The sequence below is a fragment of the Stigmatopora nigra genome, chromosome 1 (assembly GCF_051989575.1).
Source record: "Stigmatopora nigra isolate UIUO_SnigA chromosome 1, RoL_Snig_1.1, whole genome shotgun sequence".
Lineage (NCBI taxonomy): Eukaryota > Metazoa > Chordata > Actinopteri > Syngnathiformes > Syngnathidae > Stigmatopora > Stigmatopora nigra.
Genome location: NC_135508.1, coordinates 14,074,952 through 14,096,176, shown reverse-complemented (window position 1 = coordinate 14,096,176; position 21,225 = coordinate 14,074,952). Strand labels below are relative to the sequence as shown.

Here is a 21,225-nt window from a genome sequence, read left to right as displayed (position 1 = left end):
TATAAAATAAACTTCCATCACTTACATTCTCCTTCAAGCCTATTCATTCACCGGAATTGACGAAAGTACATCAAATTTATATTAACTTTAAGACTGCCATCCCTCCCTGTAAAATGGCTCTCAATGGCAAGAAATGAGGTAATATGTAGTTTAAGGATGGTTTTGTTAGCACATGTTCAAATTGCATTTTCTGTGTACATTTGACTTTCTTTGTCAGATTAGATTTAGATTTTACAAATGTAGAATTGTTTTACTCTTAATGTCCTTATGATAAATGCATCTGTGATATTACATGCAGTGGTTAAAACAGCAGCCACAATGGGTATGTATATCAGTATAAGTAAATAAACAGTTGCATTAAAAGGGCGCAACTTCTGACAGAAATGTACTTAGACTACAATTTATCTTCAGCTATGACTAACCTTCAGGGGCCTGGCATGAAAAGAAGTAGCAAGGTGAACGATTACAATATGAAAAGTTTATCCAAATATTAATTTATTAGTTGGACAACAAATCAGAGTGAAATGACGAAAGTTGCAACATGTTGTAGGGCGGAAAGACTATTGGTCGGTTTGAACTGGCATCATTACCGGAGATCAACGGGTATTAATTTGTTTGATATCACCAAGCAAGGGGCTTTACTAAACTGTAATTTATCTTCTCAACTTCATCACTTGAGGCAAAAACACTCGCCTTGCGTCTTTTGAAACATCACTTTCTCATGTTGGGTCCATTTGTCCACATTTCCAACATGCCAAATAGTCCAAAGGGGAATATTAAAGTTTGAGGGGGATGACAGGCCAGTACTTGGGTTGCTTCATGTCACAGTTTCTGTCAAATGCCAGCTGCATGGCAGCCTCCATGGCCATAATCTTGGCCATATCTTCCCCGTACAACTTCTTCATCTCTGCTTTGCGCCTCTCACCTGGCCGCTCAGTGGGCGGAGCCACACTAGCACGCAAGACCTTATTACGAAAGTCCTGATCGGCCGGGACGTAGCTGTCCTCTTGCTCAGCCTCTATTTGTTGCTGAATTCCTGCAGAGACAGGAAGATAAGTAAAACATTTCAACAATGTCATGGAAAAGCACATACACTTACTTAGCTCCTCCCTGTGTTTCTCAGTTTGGGCAAAAAACTGCCGCAGCTCCTCGCTGATCTCCATGTTGCTGACGTCACATTCGATCTCGGAGTCCGAGCTGCTCTTTTCTTCTTCGCTGTCACTTTCGGACAAACGCCAATCTGCGTAGCGCTCATGGCTGCTGGGATGTCGCTGGCGCCAGTATCTGGGGCCGTAAGCGGCCTCTAAGGCCTTCTGGTAGGCTCGCCTGTGCCTCTGGTGCCAGGCCATTGCCTGCTGGTAGTGCTGCCAGTATCGACTGTACATTGGGCCGCTAAACCAGGACATCTGAGCGCTTGGTTCTGCCTGCCAAGGAAACGCCATATGAGAATCATTTTCGTTTTTTTTAACCAACGTCAATAATCACTTGGTGTAAAATAAATGGAAATTTGAGTGTGGCTTTGGGTGAGATTTTAAACGATTGAGTTTGGAGACAAAACACTGGATTCTTTTTTTAAATGATTTGTACAACAAATTCTGAAATGATTTTTTCCGGAAAAATGGCCTCAATGACATATAATCCTATTGCAAAAAAACTAGCGTAATCATATTTGAAGAAAAATATGTTATATTTTCGTCATTTTGTTGAACACGAGTGTTCACAGCTCATGGCTATGTAGTGAGTAAAAATAATTGGAAAAACGTGGTCTCTGCGTAATACGCATGCGCGTCTATAGTCTGCGTTTAGATACATCGGAAGGGAGACGTGTGCAGTGACCTGCCTGCAGGCGGACTATAGTACATAGGATTTGGGGGTTACCATGCTTGGTCCTCAGTCCCGCACTTCATCCATACAAGACAGCACGATCTGAGAGGAGATTTAGTTGATCTAGATTCAGTTCAAGAAGCAAACGGATGGTCACAAGAAAGACACAATCCGGTCTAGAACGCCAAGCAAATCAATTCAACTCTTTGAAGTCTAGTGTTATACAAAATGCAGAAAGTACGATTTAGTTGCGGAATACCTCGTGTTTTATATATCTGGTTTGGTTCGGGTCCAGGTTTAGTGTCTGCTTGACGGCATTTTCCATTGCACTTTGAGGCTGAGCTAATACCATTATAGTAGACATCACATATATAGAGAACTAGATGCTAAATGCGCGCTCCGAGCGAACTTAGACGGCCTTTGTAATATATCGGCCATTTTGTGTCAGAGACGTTCGCCAAAGAGCAAACGGAGCGTGTAATTTGAAAGCTAAAAATGCTCAAATTCCAACCGATTTTAAACTGGACTCACTGGATAATTGTGTGTGATATTTATGGCTGTGTTTTTTTTTTTTTTGCAGAAAAAAAATAAAAATAAATGTCTGGTTTCAGTTCTCTTATTACTAGCGTGTCGGTTCAATTTCACTTTCGTTGTTTGTCTCAACAGCTGCGAAACAAAAACAATAGCCATTTGCCCCGAGATGCCGTACCGACTGCTTCTGATTACTTTGCTGCTTGAAGGTAAGTGCCATGCACAAATTCATTTTATGCATAAATACATTTTTAGCTCCATATATATATATGTTGCATTGGGAAACAGAAGTTTTGGTTGATCATAGGGAGAACTTAAAGTGCGCATCGAGATGCAGAAAAGTATTTTAAAGGTGACAACACCTTGGTTATTTTGACCCCGTGGCAAAGAATCTTACTTAATAATTGCATAAATGACAGATGTATATGTCTTTTTTTGAAAAGCCAGTCTTTCCAGAAGAACTTGCAAGAGCTTCCCCTAGTGGCTTCACACTCATACTTATGGGAAATTTAGTGTCCAATCAGCCTACCATGCATGTTTTTGTAATGTGGGTGGAAACTGGAGTACCTGGAGGAAACCCACGCAGGAGAACATGCAAACAACCAAACCTCGCAATAGAGTCGATTGTGAACTATATCAACATACATAACATTTGAGCTATGTCAGAGCTTAGAAAAAAAGTTAGATCGCATCAGGTTGACTCCCTGAAAAGTAGATTTTGGAGGAAAAATGTTTGAACACCACTGTTTGAACCGATATATAATCTTCCCCCCCAGGACTAAATTCCTGCTCTTCCAGAATCCCAGATCCGCCTCTGTTCCACAAAACACTCAATTAATATCATGCAATGGTGTTATAAACTGCTTGTAGACTATTTTTTCCTCTTATTTTTTTCATACGAGCTGTGTTTTGTGTCAGCTGCCAGAACACAGATCACTGGTTTTGGGGATACAGCACTGGACTATGGAAAAGATGCACACTACAAGTGTGAGTTGCAGAATCAGAAAGGTAAAGGCCAAACCCACTTCACTAAATATACAGTAATACCTTGAGACACGATCTTACCGTGTTCCGGGATTGAGCTCGTCTGTCAATTCACTCATATTTCAAATCAACTTTTTTCCATATAAAATAACTAAATACAAATTAATCCATTCTCACCCTCTGAAAAAAAACTACAAATAGGATATTACGATGGAAAAACATGTTTTTACTTGTTCTATTTCATCACCTTCGCTCACAGAGTAACAAATAACATTGCTTGGAATTTTCCTTGTTTTTCCAAATTTCTCACACCAGCAATGCAAACATGTAAGATTATAAGTAAATAGCACAGTCAATTCAAGCCACAAATTGCAAATATGACAGGAACACTGAGCAACGAGGATGTTTTTAGCATTTTATGAGAGTGAAAGTAAACCAGATGACATTTGAATTCCATCCAGTACACAATAAAAGGTGTGTTTTATTAACAACATATTTCCTAATAAACTGTTGGCTTCACCTCAGGCGTGCAACAGATCACGTGGCAGAAACGCCTGCGAGACTATTCTGTTGAAAATGTAGCGTCCTACAGTACAATATATGGGCAAAACATCAACGATCCTTACCAGCGGAAGGTGATTCTGTCTGAAACGTCGCTCAATTCAACGTCTCTCACCATAAAGAATGTCACGTGGGAAGACGAAAATTGTTACATCTGCATCTTCAACATTTTCCCAGGGGAGTCAAAAAGAAAGGAGACTTGCCTCACCCTGCGAGGTAACACTAATTAGACAAGAAATACCTGACCTTTAGAATGCATGGTTTTACCGTTGCGATTCTCCACATTTTGCAGGAATATCGGAGGTGAAAACAAAAGTGCATTACAGTGAATTGGCAAATGGAAGTGCTTTATTTGTGTTGAGCTGCTCCGCCACTGGGAAACCAGAACCCACCATCCGCTGGCACTTCTCGCCCAATATCGACAGTTTTGACCAGCTACCGATCACCACTTTAGCCAACGCCGACCGCACGTTCACCAGCAGTCGGAATGTCACCTTGCATATTTCTGGAAGCTGGAAAGGACACGCATACTGTGTGGCACAAAGCGGAAATCAGAAAGAGCAAACCACACCGGTCAATTTGTCCCGACATGCTGGCATAGAGACTTGGAAGGAGTCGGAAGAGACTGGTATGTATGCCAGAAAATTTTGACTTCCTGCATTGGTTTATTGCCTATTAAGTAAACTTACCAGTTTACCTGTCATTTTGACAAACTCAATACAGTAATCCCTCAAATATCGCAGTTATAGACTAAACATGGCTGCGATAATTGAAAAATTGCAAAGTAGGGTCACCCCTATTATAACTCTTTTCCCCTTAATTTCTGAGTCCTAGTAGCAGAAGTGGCTTCTGCTTACAAGTTTCATTGTGGATTTTCACATTTTTATGAACTTGAGAAAATAAATAAAATATCCATATTTTTTTAATATTTAACCTTAAAAGAAAAGTACATGCTTTCACTTGACTTAGTTGATAAAATGATGATTAAGTGTGAGAAAAGAGGAAAAAAATACCGCTCTTCCATGAAACACGTGATACGACCAGTCATTTTCTTGTTAATTCAACTAGGAGAAAACATACAGCAAAAGATTTCACAAGAAAATGTTTGGTTTATGAATCTGTGCATTGACAATACACTTTTTAAAAACCTATTATTTGTCATATCTGATTTCCCCCCCCCCCCCCCCCCCCATGTTTAACTTAGAATACAATTTTAAACGGTGTTTTTCTGGGCAGAGAGAAGACAGTCTGAAATTTTCCCTCTTTGGCTTTGTGTTGCTGTGGTTGCGCTGCTTCCTGTAGTTGTCGCAGTCGTTTCGTCAGTACATCAAAGAGGTGAGTTTAGTATAAAACATTTTTAGGTGATATTACGATGCAATCCTGAAACATTCCTCATACAACTATATATCTTGAAGATTTTTTCTTTAGTGTCACTTTTGATTTCCTCACATTCATATACTTTCATTTATTTATTTTGTTAAATTCTCATACAAATTGGACACATTGGTTAACATTTATTTTCACTTTCTGTTTTGTGATATTAAAACCAAAACAAGAACTTCAAGGCTAACATGTTTTTCAAATTTACTGTCATTTGTTTAGAATGATTTTTGAAGTTGTTTTGGTTTCTCTTCCTCACAGGGAAAGAAAAGCGAGACTCCGTTTGCCCGTCGGCATTTCACATTACTCCTATCATCCACCATAATAATAATAATAATTGGATGTAAGCTCTGTCATCATCATCAACAACAAAAGCCTAACTGTCATCATACACAGAAACTGCGTATGACGAAATTGTTAGTGCTTCTCCATAAGGTGTGTTTTCTCAGCAAAACACCCAAATAAGTGGTAAGATGCTTGCCTTCAATTTCATAAATTCAACCGAATTTACCGCTGTTTTATGCATATAACATCAAGTTTAATCTCCTCCAGAACCGAAAGAGAAATCATACGTTTATTGGAACACAAGTGTTTAGCGTGTGTGCCTCACAGTTCTGATCTTCCGGGTTCAAATCTAAGTTGGTCCACCTTTGTGCAGTTCGCATGTGCAATTCTACTATTTCATTCATATTTTTATTTTTCTAACAAATATATTGTATCTATTTTTTTGTGTTTCCTGAAAAAAAATATACAAATTAGCATTTAAGGAAACCTCATAGATAAATAAATGCCCATCTATAGTTAAGAGTCGTCCTACGTGATATCTAGTCTCGAATGTGATGATTTATGAATGGATAACGAATTTCAGGAGCTTGCATGTTCTCCCTGGGGCTGTGTGGGTTTTTTCCGGGCACTCAGGTTTCCTCCCACATTCCAAAGACATGCATAGTAGGCTAATTGGACACTCTAAATTGCCCCAAAATATGAGTGTGGGCGTGAATGACTGTTTGTCTCCTTGTGCCCTGCGATTGGCTGGCCACCGATTCAGGGTGTCTCCCACCTCTGGCCCGAAGTCATCCGGGATAGGCTCCAGGACCCCCCGCGACCCTAGTAAGGATAAAGCAGTTCAGAAAATGTGATGAAATGAGATTTCCTCAGCTGAGTTTTCCTCTTTTTAAATCCAAAGCATTGCACGTCCGACATTGCCACCTAGCGGTTCTTACTTGGTAGCATTTTATTTCCTTTGTACCGCCTTATCGGAGGAAAGACTCGACCAAAATGTTATTCAGGTGCTATTTTGGAGGCATCAGAGTCCGAAACCTTTTTAAACACCCTTTTTTCAACGTTCGCCATATTTTGTTGCAACAGTTTGACATGTTTGGATTTCCACTGAGTCTGACCCTCCTCCTATGGTTCGGAGGAACATCCACCACGCGAGGTAAGTGGACGATTTGTGCATTTTACTACATTTAAACACCAATTTTGCGAGGTATTGATAGGAGGGAAAGAAGAATTGGAAGTGTCCCCCAGACACCCCCCCCCCACCTTTTTAGTCGGGACATCATTCAATGTGTCAATCAAAATGGCAATTTGGTAACCATGATTTGTTTGGGGAAAGATGCAATTAACAGTAAAGTAAACAATAAAAACACTACACTTTTTTAAATTATAATGGAAAATAAATCAGTATTAGTATCCATTGTACTAATACTACTGTATTTCCTCACTATGGCCAAACTGATTATATATTTAGTATCACAATATTGGTAGAATTAATTCAACAACAGCCGTGTGATTGGCCATAGATGAAGTATCATTATTAATATTAAAATAAAGAACTGGAGTACTAACTGAGTAATATTATGCAAGTTGGCATTATGGGCACTCTCTGTGTTATCTGGACAAGGAAGTGTTTGTTCCACTTGCTACTCCCCAAATTCCATAGACAGGAAAAGATTTGTGTGAAGAACAGCAGCGGGTTAAGCCCACCCACCCAGAAGCTTTGCTACTAGGCAGGATGCTCAGTTAGGTTGACTGATCCCCTCCTCCTTGTTAAAATGGTACCTGAGGCAACAACACTTTAGTGTATGTAAATATTTTATTGCACGTTTTTGGTCCCAGAAGATGTGAGGGAAAATCATTGGGTTGGATTGGATTGGATAACTTTATTCATTTGGGAAATTACATTGTGGCAGTAGCAAGAGAGTGATTAGACAGAACTGCAAAACAAAAAGTACAAAGCAAATCAAAGTAAATGGAATCATCAAATCATTAAAACATAAATGCAGCAAAAACACAAAACTAACTAGAGTTGACGGAGCTACCGCGGCCGCCGGCTGCCGCTTAAACAGCGCCATTTTGGTTGCGGTTTAGTATACACTTAGTACCTTTGTTTTGTTTCAGCCAGTGTGCATCAAGATGGCAACAAGGTGGCCGTGAGGGGGGAGCCAGCTACCTTGTCTTGTTGGTACAGCCTGCCCGAGCGTGTTCTCCAGGTTCTGTGGAAAAAGAAAGCTGAATGGGGTGGCAGCATCACTGTGGCGTCCTACTCCCAAAGTCACTACAATGTAGACGCAGGGCTGGAAAGTCGTCTGAGCCTGAGCAAAAGCCTTGGCGACACACGGCTGTCATTCCATGCGGTGACTGTGCAAGATGACACGTGCTACATCTGCGAGTTCCACACTTTCCCAGACGGCAGAAGGAGTGGAACTGCTTGCCTCTCCGTTTATGGTAAGTTTCAATGGTTAATCTCAAACTTGTTCAATAAAATGACATTTTTCTTGGTAAAACTGTAAAAAAAAACACTAAATTACAAGACATGGAGGAAAGTGGTTAGTGCGTTGGCCTCACAGAATCCGGGGTCGAGGGTTCGATCAAATTTCGGGTAAATGAGATTCATGAAAGCACGTTTTGTGTAAAGAATCTGAGCCACTTTATACTTACGCCAAAAGATTTAAGAATTCAAATCCAAGCATTTTAGGTAAGTTACCTACTTGAGGTGCACAAACACTTTTCGCCTGTGGGCCCGGGACATTTTTTTGGTTGGGAACACCCCTTTTATCTCTCGGGAAGGGGAAGCAAGTGAATAAATAAGATTTAATCTGCACAGTTTCCATGCCAATGATATATTTTTCCCCCACCCAATGTCAATGTGAGGATATGTTTCATCTACTGCTGTAATATTGCCAAGAATATGCTTTATAAAATGGCTATATATGTTTATTCTTAAGCATTTCTCACTTTTACCATCTAGTTTTACCCGAAGTGAAGGTGGCCCACGTGACCTTATCGTCAGGTGTAACCGAGGCCAACTGCTCTAGCCAATCGCGACCCGCAGCGGAGATCACGTGGAGAATTGGCGCCAACAACCAAAGTCTCAACACGTCACTTGTTACCCGCTATTCTGAGAGTGAGAGGATAACAACAGTGACAAACACTCTGTTACTGCCACCGGGGTTGTTCAGCGCTGAGACGGTCCAGTGCGTTGTACACCACCAGGGACTGGAAAATCCCCTTTTTGTGTCTCTCAACGGCCCACTCGGTGAGATATTGCGAGCATTCCTGAGAGTTGTTTGTTTAATGGTTTGGAGCAATTCCTTTGTTTATTTCAAATCTGAGTTTGATTTATTTACATACGTCCACCCATGTGGAGTTTGAATGTTTACCTAGGCCTGCGTGGGTTTTCTCCGGGTACTCCGGTTTCTTCCCACATTCCAAAGACATGCATGGTAGGCTGATTGGACACTCTAAATTTCCCCAAGTGGGATATGTAGAAATATGCTTATCATAATACTCAAAATAACATTTTTATTTTGGGAAGTAAAGATGGGTTGTGTTTATTTGCGGTAGTGAGCCCAGTCAACGTCATCGCCATCTTGCTGTGCGGCGTGGCGGCATTCCTGGTCGCCCTGTGGTTGTGTGTGTATCTGCGTGGCAAGTTCTTCACTTAGAAAATGGCTGCAGCTCTTGGCAGGAGAGGAACAAATCATGGGAATTCCCTTTTGACAAAGACTATGTTGGAAAAGGTCATCTTCATGTCTCAAGCTACTTTTCACCTGGAGCAGAAACCATTGGCACGTAACAGTGTAATCACCCACGTTTTGGTTAACGCCTTTATTATCTGGAAAAAGTCACGTTACCTCAGAACCAATTCACCTTCATCCTAAATCTTTTGCTCTCTAAAGCAGAACTTTACCATGACAGTATTTAGACCGATATATAAATGTATTATTCAAGTTTTTTTAAAACTTTTGTGGAGGGTTGTGTATCAGAATTTTATCTTATTGCTCCACCATTTTAATATTTAATACATTCATTAAGTTTAATTTTTATTTTTTTAGGATTAGCTGACAGGGCTAGGTGAGGAAGAGTTTTGACTGGCTCATATTGAGAGTAGCTGATTTTCAAATGCATATATTTATATATCAATCTATATTTTTTTATTGCATGAGTATTTTGATTACAATAGATTACAGACTTTAAAAAATTGAATTAAAAAGTGAAAAAGCATCAAAATAGTGACAGTGCCAGAAATATTTTCTACATTTGGTTATATCCTAGCCTAGACAATTCTGTCTAATTTATTCATTTATCATCCAAATTATTAACCTCGAGAAGTTCGGCAGCCAATCAGAACAGGTATTACTCCACCTTTAATGGTCCTACTTATCTGTAATACTTTGTAACTGTATCTGACACCATCCCTTTATTTGATTGGTTGATTAATGAAATATGAGCAGCTGCATTTCTTTAATTCTCTATTGCACTCAAAAAACAAAAACAAAAAACAATGGAGAAACATCATTGCTTCAATCTTTTTTTTGTCCAGTTATCGTCTTTTTGTACTGTTGAAATGAAAAGCAAGTGGTAGTTGTTTGCACCCCCTGAAGAAAAGAGCTGGTTTCCTCTGTGGGGGAGGAAGACAGTCAGGAGTCCCAACAATAGCTTCCTCACTCACATTGGAACAAAGCACACACCCAAACCGACAGCAAAACTGTACAAACATTTGGTTTTGACCTTATTTTTCCTACTTTTAAAATTCTCCTAGTGAATCAAGCCTGAAATAACAAAACAAGCTACATAAATGAGTGAACCTTTTTTAATGGTGGCTCTTCGAGCCAGCATTTTTGTGCTGGTTAAGGACCACATCCTGCCTAACAAATACAGTCAGTCATTATTATGACCTGAATTAACCATCCACTCGTTTGTTTTTGTGCTGCACTGGCTGCTATTTGGAATTCCGCCCGTCTAATTTAAAGCACAAGTGCCGCACGACACCCACAAAAAAAGCTCTAAAGGTTAATTACGCTCACTCCAACAGGTTTTATTGAACATAAAAAGAAAAGAAACGGATTTTTGATATCTGGATTTTGGCATTTTACATTGAGGACCTTTTTTAAAAAATAAATAAAAATCATTACAAATGAAAGTTGTGACTGCACACTTCCTGTTCTGTGCTCCTTCCTTGTGAGTATTTTTTTGAGGAATGCTTTAAGGAAAGGAAGCAAATGTGGTTAACTTAACATCCAGTAAATCTTGGGGAATGTGTGACTTGTGTCTGTGTGTAGGCAGAGATATTATGATGAAGATTAGAGCAAATGTGACAGGGTAAAGTGTGTAAGTTATTAATAATAGAGGGTGACATGCTAAAAGTGTTTAAGTTATGAATGATGGCATGTGGGATGTAAAACTAGTTTTGGGATTGGATGTTTATCAGTCTTTGATTGTTGATGCCTCCAGCCAAATAGCAAGAGTATGGATCGGTATTCGATTTTTTATGTCTGGGTACATATAGCTGAAACGCGGGGATGTTCAGGCATTACAGTAAAAGTTGGCTTGACGATAACAACAACTGACCTGTCTGATTATTTCCCCCCGTGTTTAAAGCAATAATTGCAAATTCAGGGTAAAACACAAACATGAGTTTTTAGCTGTTTTGTGGATAATGACAACTCAGCTTCAAGGCGTTTTTAAAATGTTAACTTTAATGAAATTTAAAAACACAAACCTGCTCTGGAAGAACAATAATGCACGGGAATATCAGTAAATGTACATTTGTATTGAACGCAATGTTCAAACATTTTTTAAACTGTTTATCCTTAGAAGGGTCGTGGGGGGGGCGCTGGAGTCTTGTTTTAAGGATGAAATGTGCATCCTGATTGATTATTTTTCATTAAAAAAATAATCGATGAGACTAACTCGACCAAATGTTGGATTTTTTGAGTGTTAGTGGGTGTATAGCAGTGGTTGACAAACTCAAATGAATGTATGAAAAGAAGTTAGTTCCTTGGCTTGAAGATGCGGGAAAGATGATTTTGTTAAAAGTCATACTCGTATATCGGCATACATTAGACTTTCCTCTTGAGGGCGTCTTGGTTTTCCGGTAGCAGTGGGCAAAAGATCGTGATTGAGAGTACAGTATGCGACAGACCTTTTCTTTTTCTTTCTCCTTGATTGTGTATCGTTACCATCCGCTAAACTCACTTGAGTGTGAATGAAGTTTCTGGAAGAGGTTTGCGTGACTGCTGCTGGTATGTCGCTTGGTGGCTGGTTTCCCAAATTCCGCTTCTGGAAACATCAATACAAACAGCATTTATAAACATAGTTTACAAACATTTACAAGTGCTGTGCTGCATCAAAAAATCGGGATGCTTCACCTGGTTGCTACTTTGTGTTTCTCTCTTTTGGGCGCCTGGGTGAAAGATATGTATTGTTAATAGACAGAATAGACATTATTAGATATCCTTTGGAGACACTAGAGTGTTCTTTTTTTGCTTTGAACTACTTTTCAAGGAGTTAACCTTCCAAGGTCTCCCTTTTTTACAGGCCACCGACAAAGCTCAGCAATTATTTATGTTGATTTATCTCGCATTAGATTCTATTAATAGGTAGGGAACAAATCTATCGTCATGTCCTGCTGTTCAATATTTATGTTCATTTGCATCTCCTCAAGAAATCTGATCAATACAATGTAAAAACTTTAAATAAGTAATGCTAGGTAGAAACACCTCACCTTTACAGTGCAGTATTAAAATGACAGAAATAAATATCACTATGATGACAAAGGCAATTATGCCTGCATCTGTGTACAGATCCAGCTGCCATCCTTTGTTGGTTATTATGGTACCTGCAGATAGAAAAGAAACTTGATAAAAAAATGTTTTCACAGGTGTAATTCTGTATTTCAAAAGGTGTTTCAAGGGGTTCAATCCCTGGAGGGTCATTTTCTCCCCATGCTCGTGTGGCTTTTTTTTCAGGGTTTCTTCACAACCCCGCTCAAAAACATGCACAGTCGCTGAATACAGGACAGTAGAGTGTAAATAAAATAAAAAAAAACTTACTGTTTTCATTCCTCTGTGATATGTTGATCCTCTTGTGGCCTAGGGAGACATTTTTTATTTTTTATTTTATAATAGCCTCAAAATCTTTTCATGACTATATTCGGGAAACATACCGTACACCTCAACGTTGATGTTTTGGCTTTCGGCACGTCGAATTTTGCAGCGATATATACCTGCATTGCTAATTTGAATATTTTTGATGCATAATAAGAACATTGCTTCAGAATGGCCTAAACGTATCTGTTTGTAGTCAGTATGCGAGTCTGCGATCACTTGCACAAAATTACCGTTCTCCCATTTAAACCAGGAGATATTGCAAGATTTGTTAAAACAATTAGCATAATTGCAGGTGCAATTTATCTGTAGGTCACCCCCAACTTGAGCGGTGTAAATTCCAGTGTCCCCTGCGATAATTTCTCGGCAGTATTCATCTGGAGAAAGGGGAATTGAAAAAAAAAACAATAATTATTTTCTTTCTAGACTGTAGATAGATTCAAATGACAGTAATATGATTTTCTACCACCTGCAGGCCTTTGTACAGAAATGTATTAAGAAAATCAAACACCAAACTAATAACAAAAAAAGTAACTTACCGCTGATACTAGAAGTGAGATTAAGTTGGATAAAGATGGACACCAATAGCACACTAGTGTAGTGTTTCATGATTAAAAACAATTTATCTTCCTCATGTCCTCGCATGCAAATATAAAAGAGGGTCTCACAGCGTATGCACTTTGATTTGTTCTCACCAAGAGAAATGCAACTTCCTCTCACTGACATGGCTTTGCATTTGATGTGGGTAGACACGTGAGACTTTATGTGGGTCTTGCAAAAGGTGCAGACCCGAAACAAGAGTCTTCTCATGAGATGTTCTCGAGCATCATCGTTCACACTGTTTTGCACACACATCATCATTAAGCAACAGCGTCTCTATGTGGTGCCACGTCTCATTGCAAAATGCATAAATTACAACAAAGCAAACGAATCGGGCGACCAGTTTAGTATAAAAAAAAGTACCCAAATGCAGGTAATATAATGTATTGACATTTAAACGTGAATCAATTCCACCAGTTTTAATTAAGAAAGGCAAAAGACAAAAAAATAAAGTTGAGACAAAAATTAAGCTTTAGGACAGTGTAAATAATTTAGCAAGATGGTTATGACAATTTCCTAGTCATAAAAAAGTCCAACAAGAGTGTTTACTTCTGTATTCATCCTTCCAGTTTCAATACCGCTCATCCTTGTCGGGGTCGCGGGGGTGCTGGATCTCAGCCCTGCTGACTTCGGACGAAAAGCGGACTATGAATACATCCAAATGACCAATCATTTTAGAAAATATATTTCTTCACATTTGTCAAGAATTTTAAACTGCGTAAAATTCAATTGGAAAAAACTTCCCGAATAATTCAACAGATCTTAAAATTTAACCATAAATGATGGATTGAATGACTATTTGTGTACTTTGTCACAAACACAAAAAAAATTAAAATACAATTTACGTTTGAGAATTGTTGATTAGACATTTTTCATACATTGATTTTTTCGACCCTATGATCATTTAATATTGTAAACTCGTTTTATGAACGTGATGACGTGTAATGTAACGTAATTACGTAATCCTTACGTCTCCTACTGGCCGAAAATGGCGGAATACCTGGCGTCCATTTTCGGCACAGAAAAAGACAAGTAAGTTTTCTTGGCTGTCTTCCATGATATATCGAAAAAGGATCATTTATTTAAAAAATCACCTCTTCCGACTAGTAGTTGGGCGTGATAGATTTCACTCAAATGAAACGGATAGGTATGCAGAGTAGCAGGAAAGCTAACGATCCGAGCTTGCGCAATGAATTAAACGAGCTCAGCAAATGTGCAGCTACAAGCTGCAGAATTTTTAAATTGTTCGTAAGACCACGTGTTGGCGTAGCTGTTGTAATGTTTACGCCTCCCTTTGTTTTGATCGTCAACAAAGTTTTTTCCCCTTATTTGACGTGATTGTATCGTTTCAGACCACCGAGTAGAGAACACTTTACACTCTTCCATTCCTTGTAAACACTGAGTAAAAAAAGTCATATTTATCATACTGGTACTTTTTTAGCACAAAAGTGATTGCAAACGTGTTTGTTAAAGTTAAGATGATGGACAATGCTATTACGAAGTTAGAACTAGAGAAGCATTCCTTTATGAACCTTTCTAACATGTATAGATATATTCTATACAACATTCTGTCCTAATATTCCAAAAGTGTTGCCCTAACAGCTCCTCATTCCAGAAACATGTCATTGATAATTTCACTTAAGTGTACTTCATGTTACAAGAAAAGTTTACAAACTAGTACTGCGTCAAGCACAGAAAATATTTTTTTCAAGTGGCAATTATGCAACACTGCCCAATTTTAGGGCATAATAATCATGCTCAGAAATTGTTATATGCTGATGTTGTCATTTTCTTTACTATCTCACTTTTTCCCAGGGTCAATTGTTCTTTCTATTTCAAAATTGGAGCTTGCAGACATGGAGACCGCTGCTCAAGACTGCACAACAAACCAACCTTCAGCCAGGTGAGGATAATGTTGGTGAACAATTTCTAAAAAAATGTCAGGCCACGCAGATTTGATTTTCCCTCTTCATTTCTCATTCTCTCTTTAGACCATTTTGATACAAAACATCTACCGCAACCCACAGAACAGTGCGCAGACAGCTGACGCGTCACGCTGTAAGTGCCTCGCCCCCTCCTTCCCTTTCCTGCATTTTATCAGTGTGGCAGGCGCACGTGAGTTGATGCTTGCAACTCAAACGTGTCCCGCTTTGCGAACAGCTGCCTGGCGCACAACCTAGGGTATAAACACCAACACATGTTGGGTCTTGTATCTAAGCTTGGTGGACCAACACCTAGAACAAACATTTGGTGGGAAAAGTTACACGGCCAACGGGCGACGTTGTTAAATTGTAAACCACACACGTGAGTTAAGATGCACTGGTCGTTATATTTTCACCCTTCCTTCCACAATTAAAAATACACCATCTGCCCAACTGGCCTTTAGATACATGTCGTAACAGTGTATAGCAATAATGTTGCTGTGTTCTACTCAAATTAGTTTTTTTTGCGCGTTACAGATTTGTGTGTGTGTGTCAGCACTTTGTTCCTGGAGCAATTGTTTTTCAAGCTCTGAAGAAATCGAGTTCAGTTGGTTCAAAGTTTATCTTTTTCAGCGTTTTGATTAGCCTGACCTTGGCACAAGAAAAAAAAAATAGACATCTCTGTGCTCAGTCTTCAAAAAATTTAGCTGAAGATTTGCAAGCTTGAATCAGGAAAGGAAAATTGTATTTTTAACCTGCTACTTTTAACCCTACGTTTTAGACCAAGTGCAAGCAAAAGCCTTTTTTCATGATCCAAATTACAGAAAAGTTAAAAAAAACGTAATTGTCGAGGATCCTAATAACATTTTTTCCCTCCTCAGCTCCACATTTTTCGTTGTTGTATATCACAGCAGTTTACGTTTTGTATTTCAGACTATTTCCCTCTTGATCATTTACCTTCATAACCTTGAAAACTGTGCCCGAGTCTGCTGACAGTTTGCACTGTAAGTTCTTTCTCATATCAGGACCTCCGGCACCGACTTCACGTTTTACCTTCTGATGAGCAGTTTCTGTATAAATATAGGAGCCAGATGGAGTTTCCTGTGTAACAAGCACTGTTGTGCTATATAGGCTGAAGGCTATGGCTGAGAGTAAGCATGCCCTGTACTCGCCAACTCCAAACCTACAGGCAAATATAAATCTGAAAATAATTGATCAGCCCTAAGGGAAAAAAAAATTGGGCATCAAGGATGGACGTGGGCGAATCTTCCTACCAAATTTCATTGTGATCTGTCAATGAATAACAGAGTGGATCAAGTAAAATATCGTGTGCACACCAACAACAACAATATGAGCGGTGACTTAACAGGGTTTAACTAGTTTGCCATTCTGGCAGGGTAGTGGAGCATCTTGAAAGTTTCATTTTCTAATGTTAAAGCGATTTGCCATGTATGGGCGGTTGATTTTTTTTCGGGTTAAACGTCCCATGACCCATTTTAATTTATTGGATTAACCATGTTCAGAACTACAATAAATCTCTACGTATCAAGCCAGGCCTATTTTATGAGTCTGTTGACTTTGCACTCGCCCCTCAGTGGGCACACAAAGTCCGAGCCACACTAGCGGGTTGCTGACCCCGGATTCTGTTTGTAATAAATACATCAGGAACTTGATCATGACGTTCAGCACGTAATGAAACATTGTCCTGCTAGGAGGAAGCCAAGTTGGCCATGTTCGATCCCTCCTTGACGCGCACACACACACACACACACACACACACACACACACACACACACACACACACACACACACACACACACACACACACACACACACACACACACATATGCTTGCTGCTGTTATTTAATGTCACCTTGTAGAATTTACAACCTTCTGGCTTCAAGTTCTGTCTTCTCACTGCAGGTGCAGTCAGTGACGTGGAAATGCAGGAGCACTACGATGAGTTTTTTGAAGTGAGTGACCTTTCTTATGTGTGTACTTTGTATGGTTATTCCATGATTGCCATTCTAGCTTTATCGCACAGGTGTTCTTATCTGGTAATATAACCTACAATACATCAATGTATGTGGTTCTATGCATTGGTAGCACTTATGGGTACTGTGAATAATAAACTAACAACCATATTTACATGAGTATAACACACACCCATATTTTTTTATTCTTACCATGTTTTGCTGTTTATTATATAATATACTCGGGTATATTAAACGGCAGGGGTATATTAAATGGCGCACAAACGGGAGGCTCAAAAAAGCAAAAAATCATTTAATATACCCAGGTATATTAAAGGGCAAAATACGGTAAGTTAGGTTATGCACTTAACAGAATTCCCAGTCCTTTTTAAAATAAAGTGTTAAAATTTGATCTTGGATAAGATGCTTGAGCCCTGAATAAAATCAACTTGCATACACACAGGAGGTCTTCACAGAGATGGAGGAGAAGTACGGGGAAGTGGAAGAAATGAACGTCTGTGACAATCTGGGCGATCATCTGGTTGGTAACGTCTACGTCAAGGTACTTTGCGTAACACAGAGCTGTGCTGTTTTCCGGCGTAGGTTGTCGGGAGCTATTATTTCATTTTTCAATTCTGTGCGCAGTTCCGGCGAGAAGAGGATGCCGAAAAAGCTGTCATGGACTTGAACAACCGCTGGTTTAACGCCCAGCCCGTCCACTCCGAGCTCTCGCCAGTCACTGACTTCAGGGAAGCTTGCTGCCGTCAGTATGAAATGGGGTAAGTCACCATTTTCAGGAGGATCCCGTTGATCTAAGAACAATAATAAGAAAAAGGTATGGCCACAATTAAAATGTCAATCCTCTTTAGATTTTCTTCAGGAGTGAAGGGTAAATTTTCATCCATTAGATGGCATTCAAATCAAGAATCGTGATTGCAAACTTTATGCAATTGTAAAAAACTAGCACATTACACTCTATGCCAGGGCCGGGGAAACTATTCCACAAAGGGCCGAAGTAGGTGCGGGTTTTCATTCCAACCTACAAGTCCTACAAGTGTAATCAGTGGAATACAGTCAGGTGCTTCTTGTTTTCTGCTGAAACCTCATTGGTTAAACTGCTGAATTGGTTGGGGCAAAAACCTGCACCCACAGCGGTCCTCTAGGACCGGTTTGCCCACCCCTGCTCTATGCTGTGTTCGGCAAATGTGATGGTTTATTGAAGCTCCCCCAATTATTTGACTCAGGTTCTCTTGTGCCATCAAGTGGGCATTACATGCAAAACTGACAAAAGGAGTATATAACAAGGCTACGCTACATAGGTAGCTTGGACTTGAATTTCAGTGCAATACATATAATAAAGTACTTTCTTTTCAAACAAAAGAGTGATTGCCTAAATTATCACATTTTCATGCCTGCACTTTATAGCCTTCAAGTAATTGCCACCTCATTATTTGGAGCAAATGGGTCATAATAACAACATTTTGAATGTTGAAACTACTTTTTAATGAAGCATTGTTGGGAGTTTTTTTTATTCATCTTCCACTGTTTTATTTTTTTATTTAAAATTCAATACTAAACCGAAAAGGTCATTCAGGAAGCACCTAATGGCTGAGGCTCCTCCATACTTGTTGGATCTTTCCATTGTTGTGCAAGGCCAATGTGATTCGCTCAACAAGTTTCATTTGCACTTCCTTAAAACAGATTAAATTTAAATGCTGCAGCCTGCATTCCTTAGCTCATGGACTGCCAATTAATGTTGACATTTTGAGTTGTCCTTTGTGTCAAGGAAACTTGTCCCTATAAAACGAGTGGCTACATTTTGACTTGGAATACAATGAACTGTGCTAAGGAAAGAACTAAACTTGTTTAATCATTTTGTCACCATGTTGGAAAGTCTATCATAAAATATAGAAAGCTCACACACTAGATGCAATTTGCTACAAGTCTATTAGATTCCAGAAATATTGAAATACACAAATACAGGATCCTGGCTGATACTCCTTTGCCCTCACCATTATTATGGTGCAATGAAGAATGCTTGTCTTTACTATTAAACCCTTTGCTCATTATCATTAGAGGATTATTAGTTCCACATGATTATCTATATGCTTGCAATGAAGAATATGCTTTTCTTTATTATTAAACTTAGTTTCATATTATTATTGGATGGTTGCTTGCTACGAAGTAAATGCTTTGCTCCTGAGAACTTTAGCTAGACTAAACACCAAAAGGCCTTGGACCTTTGGACTGCTTGGAGTGAACTAAACAAAGAAGATTCAAAACACCTCGAGCTGCACTTGACTTTCAAACCTCCATCTGTCATGACTATATTGTCGTCTGGGTTTTGTCTCCCACCCCTCTCTTGAAAGTTGAGATGTCCATTGTAACTAGGGTCCTTGAAGTTAATAAACAAGAAAAGAAGCGTGTGACGCCAGAACAGAGCGGGGACTTGGCATGAGCAGTTCTGTTCTCCTTGCAAGAAGAAATCCTCAACATAGTTTTTTCTCTTTATTTGTGTGTGTATTTGGGAATGCCTATTGGTCAACTTATCATATTATCCTTAGGTCGTTGGTTCGAATCTGGTCCGGCTTGAAGGACCAATACAATCGATTCACCAAATGCCATCATGCCCTTTTGGGGAGCTGGTCAACCAGTCTGTTCGGTGTGCTTTCAGTTCCTTTTTCTCCATTGGTTTATTGGAAGCAACTCACATTTATAATTTTCTAAGAAAGCAAGATTTGCTGAAAATGGGTGACATGTCACTTTCTGGAAATCATGTGAGGCCTTTGCTCTTGTCATGTGCTCTTATTCTCGTGTGTTTTTGTGCTCATATGCCATAGTTACTCAAGCTTAGGCAGAAATATGTTGTTTATTCACATATATTCGCTTGGTTCTTGCGCTTTACTGTATTTCCAATGAATATGTGATTCCCTCAAGCACAACCCAGTATCGAAATAAAATATAATGCTGCTTCCACAAACTGTTTTCCAGAGAGTGCACCCGAGGTGGCTTCTGCAACTTTATGCATCTCAAACCTATATCAAGGGAACTTCGACGACAGTTGTACGGACGGCGAGGGAAAAGGTGAGGAAATCTCATTGAATCTGTGCAGACCCGTTGATAAGGTTTACTATCCATTTTTGTTTTTATGGCTGCATGATTTGCCCGTTTTTTTTTGTCAACAGACCACGTTCTCGCTCGCGTTCCCGAGAAAGAAGCCCCCGTCCAAAGGATCGGCGACGGGACCGTGAAAGACGAAGGTCGAGAGACAGAGAACGCTCAGGAAGATTTTGAAGGCGAAAAAACCTTGCACGCAACCCATCTCTAAAACTCTTGACAGTGGAAGCAAAATTTTATTTAGACTTTGGGGGATTTATTCATGTTTTTCTCTTTTTGTCACTTTTTTTTATAAACAGCTGCTCGCTTTCTCAATAAAAACACATTTGTCAATTTGCATTGTTTACTTGAGAAAATTATGTTCCATTTTTTTCTAACTTGTGGGGACGTATTAAAAACATTGTACATTGTCTTCATATATGTGTATTAGTCATCTCATTGTTTAGCATATCAGTGAGGAAATTGGGCTGTCATTTTAGCATTTTCACTTGAATTTGGCCTTTTAATGTAATTGTATAATTCACAAATTCCACAAAGTGCTTTTAATAATCAAAATACAGAACTAGTGAAACAGTGTATGCTCTGGATAAATCTTGATTGAACACAAACCTTGACGATAAAATTTCCAAAACATTATTTTTACCAAAAATACATGTCTAGCTTCATGGAAAAATACCTCATCCTGAAAATATTATAAAACCCTTTAAAGTAAAATATAGAGTTTAAAAAAAGATTTGTACTTGTTACATTAGTAACTTATCATTTTACATAGTCTTCATGAGCTCGAATTTTATGTATTTATTTATTTATTGCAAAAATCGTCGCTTGCCCCATTAAAATTGAAACAGTTCTTTTGGTCATGTGACTAAAAAACTACAATGAAGGTGAACACCAAACATATTAATGCATTTATCTCAAAGTTATTTTACGGCTGTAATC

At 39.1% G+C, this 21,225-nt stretch overlaps 4 protein-coding genes across 8 annotated transcripts; 2 read left to right on the top strand and 2 right to left on the bottom strand.

The window, feature by feature from the left end:
• Window positions 1-474: 474 nt before the first annotated feature.
• Window positions 475-2,255, bottom strand: gemin8 (gem (nuclear organelle) associated protein 8). 3 transcript variants are annotated; one of them, XM_077730090.1, is made up of 4 exons: window positions 2,084-2,249; window positions 1,879-1,926; window positions 1,100-1,424; window positions 475-1,036 (listed from the first exon to the last, which is right to left on the bottom strand). In XM_077730090.1, the coding sequence occupies exons 2-4, from the start codon at window positions 1,879-1,881 to the stop codon at window positions 777-779; spliced, it is 588 nt and encodes a 195-aa protein (XP_077586216.1). In that variant the 5' UTR covers window positions 1,882-1,926; window positions 2,084-2,249; the 3' UTR covers window positions 475-776. The 3 variants fall into 3 exon arrangements, with proteins under 3 accessions (XP_077586216.1, XP_077586207.1, XP_077586198.1); XM_077730081.1 differs by having other exon boundaries at window positions 1,879-1,947; window positions 2,084-2,248; XM_077730072.1 differs by lacking the exon at window positions 1,879-1,926 and having other exon boundaries at window positions 2,084-2,255.
• A 177-nt stretch (window positions 2,256-2,432) lies between these two features.
• LOC144205809 (uncharacterized) lies at window positions 2,433-10,708 on the top strand. Its single transcript, XM_077730414.1, has 10 exons — window positions 2,433-2,564; window positions 3,274-3,363; window positions 3,865-4,116; window positions 4,193-4,528; window positions 5,137-5,235; window positions 5,542-5,623; window positions 5,939-5,945; window positions 6,511-6,718; window positions 7,684-8,010; window positions 8,534-10,708. Exons 1-10 carry the CDS (start codon window positions 2,525-2,527, stop codon window positions 8,935-8,937), a joined length of 1,845 nt encoding a protein of 614 aa, XP_077586540.1. The 5' UTR covers window positions 2,433-2,524; the 3' UTR covers window positions 8,938-10,708.
• A 491-nt stretch (window positions 10,709-11,199) lies between these two features.
• btla (B and T lymphocyte associated) lies at window positions 11,200-13,504 on the bottom strand. 2 transcript variants are annotated; one of them, XM_077724267.1, is made up of 7 exons: window positions 13,214-13,504; window positions 12,734-13,051; window positions 12,621-12,659; window positions 12,293-12,406; window positions 11,937-11,971; window positions 11,764-11,847; window positions 11,200-11,650 (listed from the first exon to the last, which is right to left on the bottom strand). In XM_077724267.1, the coding sequence occupies exons 1-7, from the start codon at window positions 13,482-13,484 to the stop codon at window positions 11,474-11,476; spliced, it is 1,038 nt and encodes a 345-aa protein (XP_077580393.1). In that variant the 5' UTR covers window positions 13,485-13,504; the 3' UTR covers window positions 11,200-11,473. The 2 variants fall into 2 exon arrangements, with proteins under 2 accessions (XP_077580393.1, XP_077580401.1); XM_077724275.1 differs by having other exon boundaries at window positions 11,602-11,847.
• A 728-nt stretch (window positions 13,505-14,232) lies between these two features.
• Window positions 14,233-20,623, top strand: LOC144205945 (splicing factor U2AF 35 kDa subunit-like). Of its 2 annotated transcripts, XM_077730587.1 has the most exons (8): window positions 14,233-14,306; window positions 15,090-15,177; window positions 15,266-15,332; window positions 17,120-17,169; window positions 17,633-17,731; window positions 17,815-17,948; window positions 20,161-20,253; window positions 20,355-20,623. In XM_077730587.1, exons 1-8 carry the CDS (start codon window positions 14,263-14,265, stop codon window positions 20,461-20,463), a joined length of 684 nt encoding a protein of 227 aa, XP_077586713.1. In that variant the 5' UTR covers window positions 14,233-14,262; the 3' UTR covers window positions 20,464-20,623. The 2 variants fall into 2 exon arrangements, with proteins under 2 accessions (XP_077586713.1, XP_077586722.1); XM_077730596.1 differs by lacking the exons at window positions 14,233-14,306; window positions 15,090-15,177 and adding an exon at window positions 16,130-16,200 and having other exon boundaries at window positions 15,268-15,332.
• Window positions 20,624-21,225: the final 602 nt, after the last annotated feature.